The sequence below is a fragment of the Crinia signifera genome, chromosome 6 (genome assembly GCF_055691185.1).
Source record: "Crinia signifera chromosome 6, ASM5569118v1, whole genome shotgun sequence".
NCBI classification, from domain to species: Eukaryota; Metazoa; Chordata; class Amphibia; order Anura; family Myobatrachidae; genus Crinia; species Crinia signifera.
Window position 1 is genome coordinate 159598096 of NC_139222.1, and position 19129 is coordinate 159617224.

Sequence of the window (19129 nt, forward strand, 5' to 3'; positions counted from 1 at the left end):
CGGCTGTCCCGCTCCAGTCCCCCCCCCCCACAGCTCTCCGATCGCGCACTGTAGGGACCCCGCTGTTTTAATATACTGTGCCGCAGGGTCCACAAGAGAGCGGGGACGCGGCAGGAGGGTTATCAGAAATAGGTACTTGTGAGTTATCTGGGCGTCCGATTTTGGTAGTAGATCGCATGCGATATCGCATGCGATATCGCATGCGATATCGCATGCGATTTGCGATTTGCATGCGATTTAGCATGCGATTTCCATAAGATTTGCTATTCATTTCATTACCCCACTATCCCCAAAGTGTGTCTATCAACGTGAACCCGAAGCGTGGCGAGCGCAGCGAGCCCGCGAGGGGCGGCGGTACGCGTCCTACGACCTTTTCATGCCCTACTATCCACTAGGGCGTGGAGTGAGAATAGAATAGTGTGGCGAGCGCAGCGAGCCACCGACCCGAAGCGTGGCGAGCGCAGCGAGCCCCGCGAGGGGACGCGGACACCTTCACAGGTATCCGCGTGCCCTTGCGGGCTTCACAGGTGTCCGCGTCCCCTCGCGGGGCTCGCTGCGCTCGCCACGCTTCGGGCTCGGTGGCTCGCTGCGCTCGCCACACTATTCTATTCTCACTCCACGCCCTAGTGGATAGTAGGGCATGAAAAGGTCGGAGGACGCGTACCGCCGCCCCTCGCGGGCTCGCTGCGCTCGCCACGCTTCGGGTTCACGTTGATAGACACACTTTGGGGATAGTGGGGTAATGAAATGAATAGCAAATCTTATGCAAATCGCATGCTAAATCGCATGTAAATCGTATGTAAATTGCAAATCGTATCCGATATCGTATGCGATATCGTATGCGATATCGCATGCAAATCGCATGCAAATCGTAAGTACAAAATCGGGCGCCCGGATAACTCACAAGTACCCAGAAATAATATTTAAAAGACCGGGGCGGGCAGATGCTGTCTCTACTTACTAGCGGAGAGCCGGAGACGCGGCGGGAGAGCTGTGAGAAATCACTTTCAAAAGACCGGGCGCCCGATGATTGGCTGAGAGCTCATCGGGAGGGCCGAAGGTTCCCCATCCCTGCCATAAGGTCACACACCCATTACAAAGAGGCTATGTCCCCTTTTCAGGCACCAAATCCTCAATTTACAATCCCAATTTTGGAGGTATGGCTTGGTGGTTCAGTACCAAATCAAATTATTTATGGTCCATGCGACCAACCAATGCTAGAGACTGCCAATCATAAAATAAATGAACAAACAGAAGCTCAACCCTGTCCATCAGCAAACAATTCAGCTTATGGATGACATCTAACCCAATCCTTTATTATAAGTCTAAAGGTGCCCATACACTGCCTGCGTACGGACACCCGATGGACTGCAAGCCGCCAGGACCTTCCGGCGGCAGGGTCACATGCGATCCGTTGTGATGGATCGCATGCGTCCCTGCTTAGCGCCCATCCCAAAACGGGTGGTGAGACGGCCAGCCGGTCCGACCACCTAGTCGGGTCCGATACGCACGGGACCACGCATCGGACCCGACTACATGTCAGGGAGAGGCGATTTGGTCCGATTTAACAGACCACCTAGCAGGTGCACAGGTGTAGTCATTACTCACTGACACATTTTAAAAGACCAACAGGTAGAGCTAATTCTTCTTCTTGTGATGCTGTGAGGAAACCTGGAAAATGTTAACTGTTGGTAGCTGTCGAGGGCTGGAGTCGGCTACCCCACTCTATGGCATCGTAGTAAAATACATTTTTGGAACCACTTTAATGTAAATGCTCTGATCAGTCCAACATAGTCTTTCTGCTCCAGAGTAATTCATGTGTAATGCATCACATCTCTCTTAAAAAATATTAAGGCTAATAAAATGCTGCTCTTTAAATGCCTAAAATGTTGCTTATATAAAAGTACTCAAATTAAAAAAAAATGTATTTCAGGTATTCTACATTTGATTAGCCCAGTACACACGGGCGATGGAAAGCCATGCTGATCGATCCATATGGACAAGTGTTCTCTGGTGAGGGAACACTGGTGATCACTAGATTTTGACTGCATGTTGTCAAGATCTACTCGGGCGATAGAGTCGTGCGGGACCACGCATCACCGTTGCTGGGGGAATGCACACGGAGCAATCTAGTCAGATTGCCCTAAAATCGCCCTGTGTGTGTGTGTGGGGGGGGGGGGGTATAGCACTCTGACAGTCGGGACTCCAACGGTCAGTAGTCAGACAGTAGCCCGTCAGGGGGGGCGAGCTCAAGGAAGCCCATTGTGGGCTTGCTGCACTCGCCACAGGTTCTATTCTCCCTCATGAGGGTCATGGAACCTCACGAAGGAGAACAGCCCCTGTAAGTCAGGCATTTAACATGTGGATTTTCCAATGCCGGTTTACTGACCATCTGAATCCCGACTGTTGGGAGGCCATCTGGCACCCATGTATGGGCCTTTACAATGGCTCAGTAAAAATCTTAGTCTGTAAAGAACATTTCCATTAACAAGCAGGAATCAAGTCTATATAAAAGAGAGCGACAGAGTTGTGGATTACATGTGTATACTTCCTCCAACCCACACACTTAAAAGGTTTCATAGATTAATTTTTTTAAAATATATAAATTATCAGTTGAATTAAATATTATTATATTTATTATTGATAAATAATATTAATATTATAAAATTAAATATTTTTATATTACAGGTAGAGTCTCCTGTATCCGTATTCCAAAAATCATGGTTTTTTTTTTTTAAATATTTCGGATTTTTTTTCCCTCCCTGCTCTTTTTTTCATACTTACCAGAGACCGTTAAACCGTAAAAAACCTTGATCCAAAATGCTCGTGGTCCCGAGCATTTCGGCTAAGGGATGGTCACCCTGTATTTCATTGTGGATTAACTGGATATTTGTTTACAGTTTCTTATATAGCTCAGCAGATTCCTTTGCGCTTTACAATAGTAGACAGTGATAAAACAAACTGGGTAACAACAGACAGACTTGGAGGTTAGAGGGCACTGCTGCAAGCTTACAATCTATAACCAATATTATTCGCTAGTAGGAAGGATACTTGGTCCTATACTCATGTCTAAAATTCACATTTGAAATAAAAGGGAGTATGCAATAGTCTTTATTGCATACTCCCTTTTACACTTACTTACACTGCCGCATCCACAATTGTCTGTCTTCACAACCGCAGTCACTGAAGCATTAACACTAGAAACAAGAAATAAGTTAGTTTTTAAAGAGGAAAACAATACTGTCCCTTGGTTATCAGTAAATTCTCTTATACAGTATTTGGTTGTGGTTATCTAAGGAGTAAACCTCACCTCAATGATCTTTAATGAATAACAATGGTGCACAAAATAAACATTTATTTTTTATTAACTGTTTCTTATATAGCGCATACATATTCCGCAGCGCTTTACAGAGTATAGTTGAACATTCACATCAGTCCCTGCCCCAGTGGAGCTTACAATCTATATTCCCTACCACATGTACATGCACACACAGACATTCTAGGGTTAATTTTGTTGGGAGCCAATTAACCTACCAGTATATTTTTGGATTGTGGGAGGAAACTGGAGTACCCGGAGGAAACCCACGCAAGTACTGGGAGAATATAAAAACCCCTGTTAAAGCTGGTATTTATATAACCAAAAAACAATAAGTGAAATGCGCAGTTTACGTACTTATTCCGTAACTTGCGTACCCATTATTCCTAGCTACGTGCGAACAAAACGTAGCGTAGCGTACCTTTTCCGTGTATTGTACAAGCTGAATCAATTACAGTAATGGGAAATCCCTTCGCAGTACTTAGTCTCTAATCGGCGAATACCTTTTAAGGACAATGTCCGTAATATACGTTATCGCTAAATGCGCATAATAGACGAGACCACGATATAACAAGTGAGGAGATAGATTCTCCAAAATAGTGTATTTAGTCCCTAGCGGACAAAAGGGGATTACAGAAAGAAGAAAATACAGGATAACACGTGATACAATTATCTAACAATAATAAGTATACTTTAAAACACTAACAGAGGAACAGAAACAGATACAACTATAATCAGCCACATTTACACAGAACAGGAACACAAATGTTACCGTCATGGAATAGCGCAGCGCAGTCCGGTTGAAGCTCGCTATATTCAAATAGAACTATAGCCCGGGTCAATGGTGAAGGGATAACAGCAGTGCCAAAGTGAACGAGCCAGCTCAGGGATAACTATTTGGTACTCTTTACCTAGAAGGGCGCCCATCGTGGTGATCGCGGGCAGTACATTAACGGCCGCAACGCGATGCCCGCGATCACCGCGATTTCCGATAGGGTTCAATGTTAAATTTTGTGCTGACCGCGATTTTACATTCAATGCTTCAATGGCCGCGATTTGGCCATAGGAATCAATGTTAAATGGGCTACAGAGCCCAAATAGGCACAATTAACCCTTAAATGTCCCCCCAAATTTGTAACGCCACCCCACGATCCACGCCAACCCGAAGCGTGGCGAGCGCAGCGAGCCCGCGAGGGGCGGCGGTACGCGTCCTCCGACCTTTTCATGCCCTACTATCCACGTCGGCGTGGAGTTGAGAATAGAATAGTGTGGCGAGCGCAGCGAGCCACCGAGCCCGAAGCGTGGCGAGCGGACGCGGATACCTTCACAGTTATACGCGTCCCCTCGCGGGCTTCACAGGTGTCCGTGGCGACGCGGACACCTGTGAAGTCCGCGAAGGGACGCGTTTACCTGTGAAGGTATCCGCGTCCGCTCGCCACGCTTCGGGCTTGGTGGCTCGCTGCGCTCGCCACACTATTCTATTCTCAACTCCACGCCGACGTGGATAGTATGGCATGAAAAGGTCGGAGGACGCGTACCGCCGCCCCTCGTGGGCTCGCTGCGCTCGCCACGCTTCGGGTTGGCATGGATTGTGGGGTGGCGTTAAAAATTTGGGGGGACATTTAAGGGTTAATTGTGCCTATTTGGGCTCTGTAGCCCATTTAACATTGATTCCTATGGTAAAATCGCGGGCATTGAGGCATTTTACATTAAAATCGCGGTCAATCATCCTTTTTAACATTGTTCCCTATGGGAAAATCGCGGTCATCGCGGGCAGCCGATTTTTATGTACCCGCGATGCCCGCGATTTTTTACCCCCGACGCCCGCGATTCCAATCACGGGCGCCCTTCTAGGTAAAGAGTACCAACTATTTTATAGGGTCCAAGAAGGGGGGTCAAAGGCCGTTGCAATTGGTCAGGGGTTCGAATGTCCAGTCCTCAGTGATTGGAGCAAAGTATTACACTTGATTTGGATTGGTGCAGGGGGAGTGTACTTTGGTGTCCTTTGTGTGTTGGCATCGTCGTCAGGGGTCGTAAACAGCAACAAGAACTGGTTATAACTGGATTCCTTTGTCTCACACACAGTTTAGCAGAAATAGTCCTTGAAATATGGATTTTGTCCGTAATTATCGGACCATATGAGTTGCGAAGTTTTCGCAACGACCGGAGTGCTGCGCATAAGAAACGGAACTTAACGATACTAAACATTATACAGACATAGTGTGTATTGCTGATTAAACTATGTGTAGTGCTCTAAACCTTTAATTAACTATCTTTTATTTGGTGTAAGTATGGTATTATGAATTTATGTGTATTAGTATGGCTGCGCTTATGATCCACTTTGTTACACAGACTCGGGTATTTATACTTTATTTGCGCAACTCTGCGAACCAAAATGGCGGCCATACTATCCTAAAATGGAGTGTGTGCAACTCGACTTTAACAGTCCACCCTTTGACAGTAAATACAAAACTGTCACAGTACAAAATATTCCTAAAACCACTGAAATTCACAAACAATTTTGGGATCTATGAATCTTTGGCCAATCCAGGATCACGGATAAATGAGGGGCCACATTTATCAAACAATCTACTCAAGGTGACGAAGGATAATGTACAATTTTGGGATAAAAATAAAAACAGGGGAGGTTACACTATATACAATTTTTCAGACATGGCATCCTTTGGTAGGCATTGTTTGTGACAACAGACCCTTGAATTCTTTGTTGTCTCTCTTTCTGGTATGCTTTTGAGTATGCTGGTATTATTACTATCAAACCTCCTTACCAACATCCGGTCCTGGGTAACGTATCAAGCTTAGAGATTCTTTCTTGACCTTAACTGGGTCGGGTAACACACTCTCAGAACTCTGTATCATCTGCCCAATACCTGGCAGCAGTGCAAAAGCAGTATCCTTGACTTTGGGCATAAGAACGGACAGTGGGAGAAACAAAAATAGGACCCATAATAATGAAAGAGAAAAAAAATGAAAAACTTGTTAATGATCCTTCCAACCTGTTACCAGTGAGTTTTGTCACAGACCTTTTTGTAGCTTGTACAGGTTACTTGACCGTAGCTGCTCTCCAGTCCTCCCGAAATGATGCCTCTAGCGGTTTCTTTCTTTCGCTCTTAGTGTAAGGACCTTCTGGGTTTCTGGTCTTTTGGCAGTGGGACAGTGGCGTAACAATGGAGGGTGCAGGGGGTGCAGTTGCTATGGGGCCCGGCAGCTCGGGGGGCCCGAGCCCAAGCTAGCAATCCCCTGCACCCTTTACATTTTTTTAATAGTGTCACGAGCAGTGCAAGCTAGCAGCACCAGTGACAGCGCAGCACTGTTACGGGGCTCAACGTCACCAGCCCTGGCGCGAAATACAAAAGTGCCTGAAGACCTGTGCAGTATGGGGAATCCCGGTGCGGAGGTTTGGAGACCCAGCGCGGGTGCAGCTTCCGGCACTTCTCATGTGTGCTGTGGAGTACCGGTGCGGAGGTTAGGAGACCCAGCGAGTGTGCAGCTTCCGTCCTTATGTCCTGTGTGGAGACCCGGCAGTGCAGACTGCAGAGACCCGACAGGGGAGGAGAGGAGATACAGCGCTGCCAGAGGTAGTGTCATTTGGGGGGTGGGCAGGAGGTACATAGCGGCATACATTTATTGGCAGCAAGAGAATAATTAAAAAGTACACCGCAGCACCTGTATTGGGAGGGGGGGCTAATTAAAAGGTTTACAGCGGCACCTTTAAGGAAGGGGAGTAAAGTAGGAAGCACACAGTTACAGCCATCTGTCACACTCTCTCCCTATCTGTTGCTGACACTCTCTCTCCCTTGCTCCCCTTTATCTCTCTCCTTGGCAATACACTCGCCCCCTCCCTTTCTCTCTTGACTCTATTTCCCTCTTACTCACTCTCTTTTTCCATGAAGCCCCCTCCCCTTTTCTCTCTCCTCTCCCCCTTTGTCTATCACTCCCATGGGCATTGTAGTGACAATGGGGGGGGCCCTGCCAAGATTCTGCTATGGGGCCCGCATCCTACTAGTTACGCCTCTGCAGTGGGACGAACGTACCCGAATCTCTCTCTCTGCGACTTTGTTAATTGAGGTAGTGCTGGTCAACAAGACTTGGGGTGGTTCTCTTCAATGGTCTATCAAGCAACCTGTATATGGCAAATCATGGGAAACAACAACATCTCCTGGTTCAAGGTTATGACAGTTCACAACAGATGTCAACAAAGTCCTTTTGGCTGCCTTTTTCCCAGGGGTGAATACATCATTGGTGTTGTACTTGAAACAAAGGTCAGTTCGTGGTTGAGTCTAGGATCTTTTTGTGGGATTTCCATAACGTATGGCTGCCAGACAAGCAATGTTTCGAAAGGGACAAATGAGGTGGAGTTCTGAGAGTGATTCTACTACTATGCAGCGCAATGGGCAGTGCCCCTGGCCATAGCAATTCTCTTTCAGCTATTACTTTACCCAGTTTGTTCTTGATAGTACCCTTCACCTTCTCCACCTTAGCGGTTATTTGGGGTCGGCAGAGAATGTGGGGTGTACCATCAGTCCCTAGGAGTTTACACTTGCTTCAAAACTTTTCATATACACTTGTGTACTCAGGGGTGTTTCTGGGCTACCATATCTATACACACAAAACATCAACACATATGAAAAATAAAAATATAACTAAACGCTTTTAGAGTGGACTGTACAAAGTCAATTTGTATTACCTGCAGAGGATCCTGCTGGAGGAGGGATCTGGAGATGGCTCTGTGGGAACAGTCATTCCAGTATCTTTCCCCAGACAAGTAAGGCATGACCTTGTGCACACCAGTAAGTTTTGGCTATTTTCCACATACCTTCCCTGCCAAGGCAAGTCAGGCCATAGGCTATCTCTGCCCTGACAGTTTGGCATGTTCTCTGAGTCACTGGTTTTCCTTGTCCATCTTTCTATTTCTGTCCACATCCCTCCGGCTTCCAGACTGCTTTCTCCTGCAGGGGACACAAATCTTGTATTTTATGTGACTACATTGACATTTACAAGGGAGCAAAAACCATTATCCGCAGAGCGCGTGGCTCACCCAGCTGCCTCGCCAGCATGGCCATTATCAAGTGACACTGAATCCTTATCGAAGGTGTGGGTTTTACACTTGATAACAGCCACTCTGTCCGGCAGCTGTGCGGCTGTCAGTAATCTTTGAACTTACACCGCTTGCGCCACTGGAGTGCCAGCTACTGTCACAAAATTTCTGGGCACCATAGGGCCCAAGATCTTCTGCATTATCCCAACAAACGTACTTAGAGTCGGCATAAATATTGGCTGCTTTTCCCTCAGCTCGCAGCACTACTAATGAGGCTGCTGCTGTTGCCGAGTGAGACGGTCCAAGGGGGTCCAGCCTCTACTACACCTTCTCCATCTATCACGGTATAGCCAGTGTACAATTTTCCCATCTCAGTGTTCTCTGGGGACATGCTGCAAAGGTCTGATTCAAACATGTCATGCAATCATTTCGGCGCCACTCAACAGGGTTTTAAACGGTATGTCTTGATTCGCTGAACAACAATTCTTCCTGGTTCTCCTAGTGTTTATGCAACGTCTTAGGGGCACCTACTGACCTTAAAGAAGGTCCCTATGTGCCCGTAGAGGTTTCTTTTGTCCTCGCCAGGAAAACACTGGTACTCTCAGCAAATAGTAGAAAATAAATGGATTACTGACCTTATGCCAAGGCCCTATATTCACATAAAGGTATCTTTGTCCTATTGTTCTCACAACAAATTTGTATCAGCTTCACTCCACATGTAATCATCAGGAAACACACTCACCTCAAAATGAGGCCCTATGTTCATGGAAAGGTATCTTTAATATGTCCACGTCCACCAGTCCCCTTGTAATGAGGCTCAGATATCGCCGTAGCAGAAAAATAGTTTATTCCAGGACGTATACAATAAAAACATACAGAAAGATCCAATTAAAAATACACACAGTCTCAGGTGAGCCCAAAAACAACTCACTCCCTGTATCCGGATACTAGGAGGAGTTCAACCAGATGAAAAAATGGTAAAGGGTCTCACCTATGCTGTGGGTCCAGTCCTCTCACCAACGCGTTTCGGGCTCTGGGGTTAGCCCTTTTTCAAGGTGTGAGGAGTGTTATGGCACCAGGGTATTTATACCCTCTAAGCAATAAAACACAATTTATTGCTTAGAGGGTATAAATACCCTGGTGCCATAACACTCCTCACACCTTAAAAAAGGGCTAACCCCAGAGCCCGAAACGCGTTGGTGAGAGGACTGGACCCACAGCATAGGTGAGACCCTTTACCATTTTTCCATCTGGTTGAACTCCTCCTAGTATCCGGATACAGGGAGTGAGTTGTTTTTGGGCTCACCTGAGACTGTGTATTTTTAATTGGATCTTTCTGTATGTTTTTATTGTATACGTCCTGGAATAAACTATTTTTCTGCTACGGCGATATCTGAGCCTCATTACAAGGGGACTGGTGGACGTGGACATATTAAAGATACCTTTCCATGAACATAGGGCCTCATTTTGAGGTGAGTGTGTTTCCTGATGATTACATGTGGAGTGAAGCTGATACAAATTTGTTGTGAGAACAATAGGACAAAGATACCTTTATGTGAATATAGGGCCTTGGCATAAGGTCAGTAATCCATTTATTTTCTACTATTTGCTGAGAGTACCAGTGTTTTCCTGGCGAGGACAAAAGAAACCTCTACGGGCACATAGGGACCTTCTTTAAGGTCAGTAGGTGCCCCTAAGACGTTGCATAAACACTAGGAGAACCAGGAAGAATTGTTGTTCAGCGAATCAAGACATACCGTTTAAAACCCTGTTGAGTGGCGCCGAAGTGTATATTTATTTTTGTCTTTTGAACGTGTATTCAAGGGGAGCTAGTGCCCCACAAATATACATACGGCTGCAACTCTTGGCGCCGCCATCCTCTCTATACCTTTTCTTCTTTATGCAATCATATTCGTCTAGGCTCCCAATAACTTCTACCATTCCAGCAATCTCGGCATCAACCCCCACCCTTTGTGCCTTGAAAGGCACACCTGGTAAGAGTGTTGCTGGGTTTAGAATTCATCAATGCAAGTTCCCATTTAGTGAACTTGGCTGATGAATATTTTTCTCTCGTTTAAACAGAATTTTTTTTAGGATTCCAGACTACATGAGGAGCATGATTAGTTAAAACATACCCCAACACCATATCCTCAGTCTTGTTTACCGGTAGTGCTATGGCAACTACACTGTGTAGACAAGTAGGAAGCGCTCGAGTAACTGGGTTTAATTGTACACTGCAGTACGACATTGGTCAGGCTGGCATCACCAGGTTTCTTAAGTCACTATATCTGTCGCACACTCAGCAGATGCCCAGCATTCTAAATCACAAGGGGTGAAATGTAATAGGATGAGAGATTCAGAAAGTGAGAGATTTGGTAAGAAATCTCCAGGATTTTTTAAAGTGGCAATCATTTACACAGCAAAACCAGTGTGATTTTGCTGTGTCAATGATTGCCACTTTAAAAAAACCTGGAGATTTCTTACCAAATCTCTCACTTTCTGAATCTCTCATCCTATTACATTTCACCCCAGGTCTCCTGTGTCAGTCATACCCAGTGCAGGGCTGTAATCAGGCCTGTTTTTGATACAACAACCACCAGACGTCATGGCAGAATTACTTTTTACTATCATCCACATGAGTCTGTGGAGACATGGGTTTGGTGATTGCACTTATTCATAAGTGTTTTCTCTTCTGGGTGTGCGACAGTGTTTTGAACTCTTATTCTATCATTTGTGGTGTTTAAATTACTACAGTGTCCCAGATTCTCCCCCTCTCCCCCCACTCAGACACAACTGCAATCTGTCCTGCGATACCTTATGTTCTGCCTCATGGGAATACACCAGGAGTTGTCTATCGCCATCTACTGGTGTTACGAATGAGTCAGGACATAACAATAAATCTTTGACCCATTGTATCGGTATCAAGCCATTAGTGGACTGTAAGGACAGCGTGCAATCCTGCAAGATTTGGGGGAGAGGCTTCGTGGCTCCTAAAGTTTCTGGAACAGAAGGGGGAGAGGGAAAAAAATTAAAGCAGAAGGGAGACACTTAATGACAGCAATGTGTGCATTTATTGTAACAGAAATTTCTCTTTTATTTGGATGACAACAGGATTTGGCACTATGGGGGAATTGGCTCTCAACTATTTGGTTTTCACCCTTTTCAAATCCTGTTCTGGTCTGTAAGCTCTCCCTCCTTTCTCTTACCCAAAGAGGGTGTGACTATGGGCCGTGTCTAGGGGTATTAACTAAAAGGTTCTCTTTTGGGAACCTTGTTATCTCACTGGGTATTTTTCCAGTTGGACTTCAGGATTCAAATGGTGAAGCTGTACCTTGGGGCGCTATGCTGTCTGTTTTTATTTGGGTTTCTATTGGAGTTATCATTGCCATTAATCCTGTGTCCCGCCCATCTTTAGTTCAAAGGGAACTCGGTATTCATGCTGTAGTTTTTAGCTACCTTAGATGGGTTAAAATCTATACAGTAAAGTGCAGCATTAATCATAGAGGTATATCTAACAATTTAGCACCTTGTTCGTGCATACTGGTCCTGTTGTCTCTAAGTTATGAATCTTCTGGAGCCCAGAAGCAGACATAACTTATCTGTCCAGGTGGTTCTGTGAATAGAAGGTAAATCGCAGCCGCTGCAGTCAATAAGACAGAATATTTGGTATGCAAGGGCCCGATTATGATCTCTATTGGTTGTACCAATGGGTAGTGCTGCACTGTTCCTGTTACCCCAATTGTAACTGCCATTTGTTTTTGCTAAACCTAAATCCAGGGGAAGGAAAAAATTTGTTGACAGGGTTAAGCAAAAAAAAAACTTTAGCTTTTAAACCATTACACTTACCCGTATCTGAGGCTCCTCCTTCAGATATTGTGTCATGTTACCTGGTTATGGGGTGTATGTATGTCCTACTCCCTGTTTGCATATAAGTGTCATGCTTTGGGCGACGTTTGCTACTAGGTGGGGCTATGGCTATGTGTTGAGACCTACCTGTCTCCTCCCGGTGTGTCTCCCAGTCACTTACGTGTTATGTTTCCTATGGTTACCTACCCTGCAATGTCTGGCTAGGTGTCCTTTGTTACCACAGTTGAAACACACGGTTTGTTTCAGTCTCATCGTGTCTGGCCTTGTGTGTTGTGTTTTTTTGGTTGGAGCCTTACTGAAAGCTTGACTGCTAACTGCTATCAATTTAAACACACCGTTTCCTTGCATTTCTTTCATAATTTGTTTGTCTATATCAACAGCGGATTTTCTTAGCGTGTTTATGGTAATTTCTCTGCAGTTGGGAAAAATGGTTTCTATACTGGTTCTCAAGTTTTCCTTAAGACCTTGTATCAGCACAGAGACAATCACTCTCCTACAATGTATGTTGTCCTTGGGGTCAGGGACACCAGTGTGTTTTGGCAATGCCTGCAAAGCACGGTTGAAATATTCGCTGGCAGATTCACCATCTTTTTGTTTGATAGTGAACGTCAGGATATTTTCAACCGTCGCAGGGAAATATACACCCAATTGTATATTTATTAGGCGTATATTTTCCTGGTTGCCCTGTTCAGTTAAAATCTTATCGCCCTCCACACCACTATCCCGAATAAATTTCGGGATATCTATGTGTGAAGGGAGGCAAGCTTTCAACATGTATCGCCAATCCTTATTGGTGGGCTCATCTGAATTTCCCAGATCCCTTACAAATTTCTGACACTTTGCCAGATTTTTCCTGGGATCAGGGAAATTTGAGATGATTGAACGACGTTCCAATCGTGTCCACGTATTTTGCATGTCGCTATCCCTTACAGGCATTACCTCATCCCTGTCTCCCCGTCCCCAAGGAGGTTCCACTGTGGGCAGAGGGTAGACTTGTATCCCCTCTGCACTACTGGACAACATCCCAGAAATAACCATCTCTGTGCTGTGTTGTGTGTACTTACCTGTGTCTCCAAGTGTGTTCCTGGCATCAGCCATCTCCTCGGCCAGGATGGCAGCAGCAGCTTGGACTGTCTCAGCCTTTCTCTCCTTTCCGCTAGCTTCACAAGGGATGGCTGGTGTCAGGAACTCCTCCTGTGGACCTGTACCTTGCTTATAGGGGGTAGAAACAATATACAGGTTATTCATTTTCAGGTTTTTGTTGGTTTCACTTTGGACTTGAATTGTTCCCTTTTTTGGGGAGATAGTTACATTCGTATTCCTGTGGTCGATTTATATCTGCATCTGACAAATAACTATGTTCCCTTTGAATTTTACTTTCCTTCTGCCACAAGTTTAGACATTCATTCTGTTCAACTCTTTCCTTGAATGACAAGAGCAAACATATCTGATCTCTAACTGCTGATAAGACTTCTGGATCAAAACTACCAACACTGGGAAATTCTACTTTGCTGCCTTGTGTCATTTCCTTCCATTTATTTAAGTAAACAACTGCTCGTTCACCGTGCTTCCTGCACATTATGAATGCCGCCGATCCTTGTGGTCGGCGTAATTCTTCCCTAGGTAGCACAATCTTCCTGTGCGAGCTAATATTTCCCATTGTCACAATTTGTCTTATCGGAATGAATAGTTCGCAGCTAGAAAAGACTGGTGGGTGATTTTGTTTGTGAGCAACACCCAAAGAACTCCTACTCCGCAGTGTGAAACTTTTCCGCACCTAAGCGTGAAGCACAATCTGCAAGGATGTAATACTCAATCACCACTATCCTTCGGCTAGCGATGCATCACTAGCGCGCCTCGCAGTGGTGCGGCCAAATTTTGCAGAAAACTAAAAAACTTGTTTTTCTTGTGTTCGGCAAGACTTGTATTTTTAAATGGGGAGTTAATCAGATCACTGGGTTCTGATTTGGCTCCTATACCCTTTTGATAAGTTCAAATAGGCGGACCTACGAAAGGGGCAGTTTAAAATTGGTGGATCGGCACCCACCTACGTATGTCTTTGTTACCATACACGTATGTCTTTGTTACCATACAATCCTATTCTGATTTCCTATAGCGCAATGGGTCGCACCCATCATACGCCCGTTCACCCAATAATTTTCACACTGGGTGCTAGTTACACCTTGGTCTTACGCTTAAACTTGAAATATTTCTGTACAGAAAATCTTCCCTAGTTGGTAGTTTCTCACTAGATACTTATGCAGGTATAAATCCCTTTAATGGCTATAGGAATCTATTAAAATAATGCTTGAGTTGCTTGTTTTTGAGAAAAATGAACAAAAAAACTTATTTACTTTTATTAATTACCGCTTTATCCACAGTATGTTAATATACCGTTTAAATAAAGCTTGTGATTAATACTAGCCACTTCTGGGCTCCTATGTGTGCTGCATGTGCAGTGCCAGCGAACAGCCACGTGTGCACGTGTGTTTGTTAAACCTGTTCACAGGCCGCCGATGAATCAGCCACCCACGTGTTCTACAGTGTATTTGTAAGGTCGCGATCGGGTTTCGCTGAATGCAGTAATTGCGCAAAAATGCGAAATAAATCCCTTAACTCAGTCCGAAAGTTACGTATAAAGATACGAAATAAATCCCGCACTAAATCCGTAAATTACGTACAAAGATGCGAAAATTTCCTATCATAAGCACGTGCGTGCGTACCTTACGTAATACACAATAGACGCTTTATGTTACTGTAAAAGGCCCAGAACTTATCGCCACGTGGCGGAGTCCCTGGCCCTGCAGTAACTAACAATAAAAGATTATAGTTTTGCACAGAAGGAATCTTCTATGTACTATAATACATACAGGCCTTTGCCTCCACATGTGCGAAACTTTATCGCACGTGGCACATGTACTATAATAAACAAGCAACTCAAGACACTATACCCCGTTAAACTCCTTGTGGCAGGCAGAAGTACAGCTTACTACACACTTAATATACTTTAAAACACGTGGCTTAATTTCTCCTTTTTGTTGGGAGCCAATTAACCTACCAGTATATTTTTGGATTGTGGGAGGAAACTGGAGTACCCGGAGGAAACCCACGCAAGTACTGGGAGAATATACAAACCCCTGTTAAAGCTGATATTTATATAACCAAAGAACAATAAGTGAAATGCGCAGTTTACGTACTTATTCCGTAACTTGCGTACCCATTATTCCTAGCTACGTGCGAACAAAATGTAGCGCAGCGTACCTTTTCCGTGTATTGTACAAGCTGAATCAATTACAGTAATGGGAAATCCCTTCGCAGTACTTAGTCTCTAATCTGCGAATACCTTTTAAGGACAATGTCCGTAATATACGTTATCGCTAAATGCGAATAATAGACGAGACCACAATATAACAAGTGAGGAGATAGATTCTCCAAAATAGTGTATTTAGTCCCTAGCGGACAAAAGGGGATTACAGAAAGAAGAAAATACAGGATAACACGTGATACAATTATCTAACAATAATAAGTATACTTTAAAACACTAACAGAAACAGATACAACTATAATCAGCCACATTTACACAGAACAGGAACACAAATGTTACCGTCATGGAATAGCGCAGTGCAGTCCGGTCGGAGCTCGCTATATTCAAATAGAACTATAACCCGGGTCAATGGTGAAGGGATAACAGCAGTGCCAAAGTGACCGAGCCAGCTCAGGGATAACTATTTTATAGGGTCCAAGAAGGGGGGTCAAAGGCCGTTGCAATTGGTCAGGGGTTCGAATGTCCAGTCCTCAGTGATTGGAGCAAAGTATTACACTTGATTTGGATTGGTGCAGGGGGAGTGTACTTTGGTGTCCTTTGTGTGTTGGCATCGTCGTCGGGGGTCGTAAACAGCAACAAGAACCGGTTATAACTGGATTCCTTTGTCTCACACAGTTTAGCAGAAATAGTCCTTGAAATATGGATTTTGTCCGTAATTATCGGACCATATGAGTTGCGAAGTTTTCGCAATGACCGGAGTGCTGCGCATAAGAAACGGAACATAACGATACTAAACATTATGCAGACATAGTGTGTATTGCTGATTAAACTATGTGTAGTGCTCTAAACCTTTAATTAACTATCTTTTATTTGGTGTAAGTATGGTATTATGAATTTATGTGTATTAGTATGGCTGCGCTTTGTTACATAGACTCGGGTATTTATACTTTATTTGCGCAACTCTGCGAACCAAAATGGCGGCCATACTATCCTAAAATGGAGTGTGTGCAACTCGACTTTAACACCCCGCACAGTTAGAGCCATGGTGGGAATCGAACCCATGACCTCAGTGCTGTGAGGCAGTAATGCTAACCATTACACCATCCGTACTGCCCCACATAACTTAAATCCTAAAAAGTAGTAATTTAATGTTCTTATAATTGAGATCTGTGATGTACGGTTCCTACATTAGGATTACTGAGTAGGTTTGGATCATTAGTTCTCCAAGCATTGGGTCGACATGTGCAAGGTCAACAATCAAAAGGTCGACATGGGGTTTTTCACTGGCTTTTTTTTACCCTGTTAATACAGAAAATCAACGAATCAATAAATCTATGCTTTTATCATATTCTGTTTTCCTGACTGCTGCAGATGACTTTAGCTTGTTGCACAATGTACTATTCACTGCGTATGAGGCCTTCCCTTTGCGCTGAACAGTGATAATATGTCAGAAACGGCGGCCATTTTGTTAGGCATGACTTGCATAATAACATTATAAAATGGATGATCATTCAGAACAGTGCTGTAAAAGTGATTTGTTATAGAGAATTGTTTTTGGTTTTAGAAGCTTAAGAATGTGATGTTGACAGTATAATGGAGCAAGGACAGACACCTAGACTCCACAAACATCAATTATATGGGAACAGGGCCACACATGCGTAGACCCCAAGGCCACTAAATCTCTCCCTATGTAACAAGGACGTTGGGTGTTGGGTTAATTATGACATCATGATTGAAAGCAGAGCTTGCCAATAAGACTCAATGCTTATGAGTAATTAATTAATTAATGTGATTAAGGTTTAAATATCAGAGTTAGAGAAGGAGGAGGGGGGCAGTTGAGGAAGAACAAGCAAGCACGGGGGGCTGGAGGTAACTATGAAGGAGGTTTAATCATGGCTGATCACTGTCCTTGAAAGGTGTCCATTTTGATTTGATTTAGAATTACTGTTTAAGTATTAGCTAGTTAGTTTTATGTTTCTTGTGTTAGTCTGCATTTGCAAATACCTGTAATGAAGCTATTCTTTAAAGTAAAGCATTGTCATACATTTTATAACAAGGTTGTGTTGGTGTGCAATCATTTCAGCGTTGCCGTTATATTTAAAGGTAATAAAGTAAATATATACAAGTTTGGGTTATCAATCATATCTAATCTTATCAAACAAATCTTTGCGCTATCAATTTGGAGGCCCCAGCGAGATCAATAATATTGGTGTCCACATTTTGTAGTAATTGAGAATATCAAAGTTTGAAAAAAAAAAAAAAATTGCTATTTAAAAAAAAATGTGTAGAAAAAATTGTAAAGTCGGTGCATTTTTTTACCCTTATCTATCTCTCAATCTCAAAGTGTGGTAATCCAGATTACTTGAAGCAACTTTGCTCTTTAATTATAAAACAAATAGATCGTAATTTAAGGCATGGAAAGACAACGCTGCATTTTGCAGGCTGTCAGCTTACTAAACCCCCCCCCCCCCCCCCGCATCGCCCATTTCTTCTCTGTGTCAGAGAATAGATAAGGAGTGCGAGAAACTTGGCATGAAGTTTTAAACAACCTTGCTTGTATTCAGAAGTTTTAAACAACCTTGCTTGAATTAGGAAGAATGTTTCTTTCATTTATTTGCAAAGCGTGCAGACTATAACAAGCATATTGATTTAAAGGTTATGCTGGCAATGATTTTCTACTTTAAAAAAAAAAAAAAAATCTTTAAATAACAGTATTTTTGGTTTGTTTTTATTTTTTGACCGCGGTTGGATTGTTTGGTGTATATTGTCTGCTGAGGATATTGCTGAAGTAACTAATCTGTAGCGGTTGTTTTGATAATTAGAGTTTCTTTGTTTGTCCAATCTATAAATTTTAAAGAAGTTGCATATATTTGTTGTAGGTTTTCCCGTGCTTATAATTTGGTGATTAGAGATAGGAGGTTGTGCATTTACATTTCTTCCTGGTTGACTGGCCAGCAACATGTGGAAGAAATGGAATGCATGATTTATCCATAATCTGTATTGTTTGGAAACCCCCAGATTGTCTACTGTATATGGTTTATATAAGAAAATGTTAATAAATAATAAAAAATTGTTAGAGCTAGCAAGCAGTCTGATTACAATAACAGTTTGAGCTAATTTCTTTATATCCATAGACAGAAAAAGCAAGTGTTTTAACCCCTTCCTGACAGAGCCAGTTTTTGCGTTCCTGACAGAGCCCTTTTTTTCAAATCTGACATGTATCACTTAAGTGGGGATAACTTTTTTTTGCTTTTACTTATCCCAGTGATTTTGAGATTGTTTTTTCGTGACACATTGTACTTCAAATTAGTGGTAAATTTGGGTCGATACAGTCTATGTTTTTTTGTGAAAAATACCAAAATGTCGTAAAAAAATGGAAAATTTAGCAATTTGCAAAATGTTAAATTTTCTGCTTGTGAGACAAATAATCATACCACTCAAAATAGTTAATAACTAACATAGACCATATGTCTACTTTATGTTTCCATCATTATTTCAACTTCCTTTTAATTTTTTTGGACACTAGGAGGCTTACAATATGAATAGCAAATTCTCAAATTTTCAAGAAAATTTCAAACACTGATTTTTTTAGGGACCAGTTCAGTTCTGATGTGACTTTGAGGGA

The 19129-nt window shown here is 43.3% G+C and overlaps 1 protein-coding gene across 2 annotated transcripts in view; it reads right to left on the reverse strand.

Moving 5' to 3' along the window:
• LOC146008480 (uncharacterized) overlaps positions 1-19129 on the reverse strand; it is a 68269-nt gene that overhangs the window by 6647 nt on the left and 42493 nt on the right. For both annotated transcript variants that reach the window (XM_083147819.1, XM_083147818.1), the window contains exon 8: positions 3143-3197. In XM_083147819.1, the coding sequence (XP_083003945.1) occupies positions 3143-3197 (55 nt within the window). The remainder of the gene's footprint in view (positions 1-3142; positions 3198-19129) is intronic.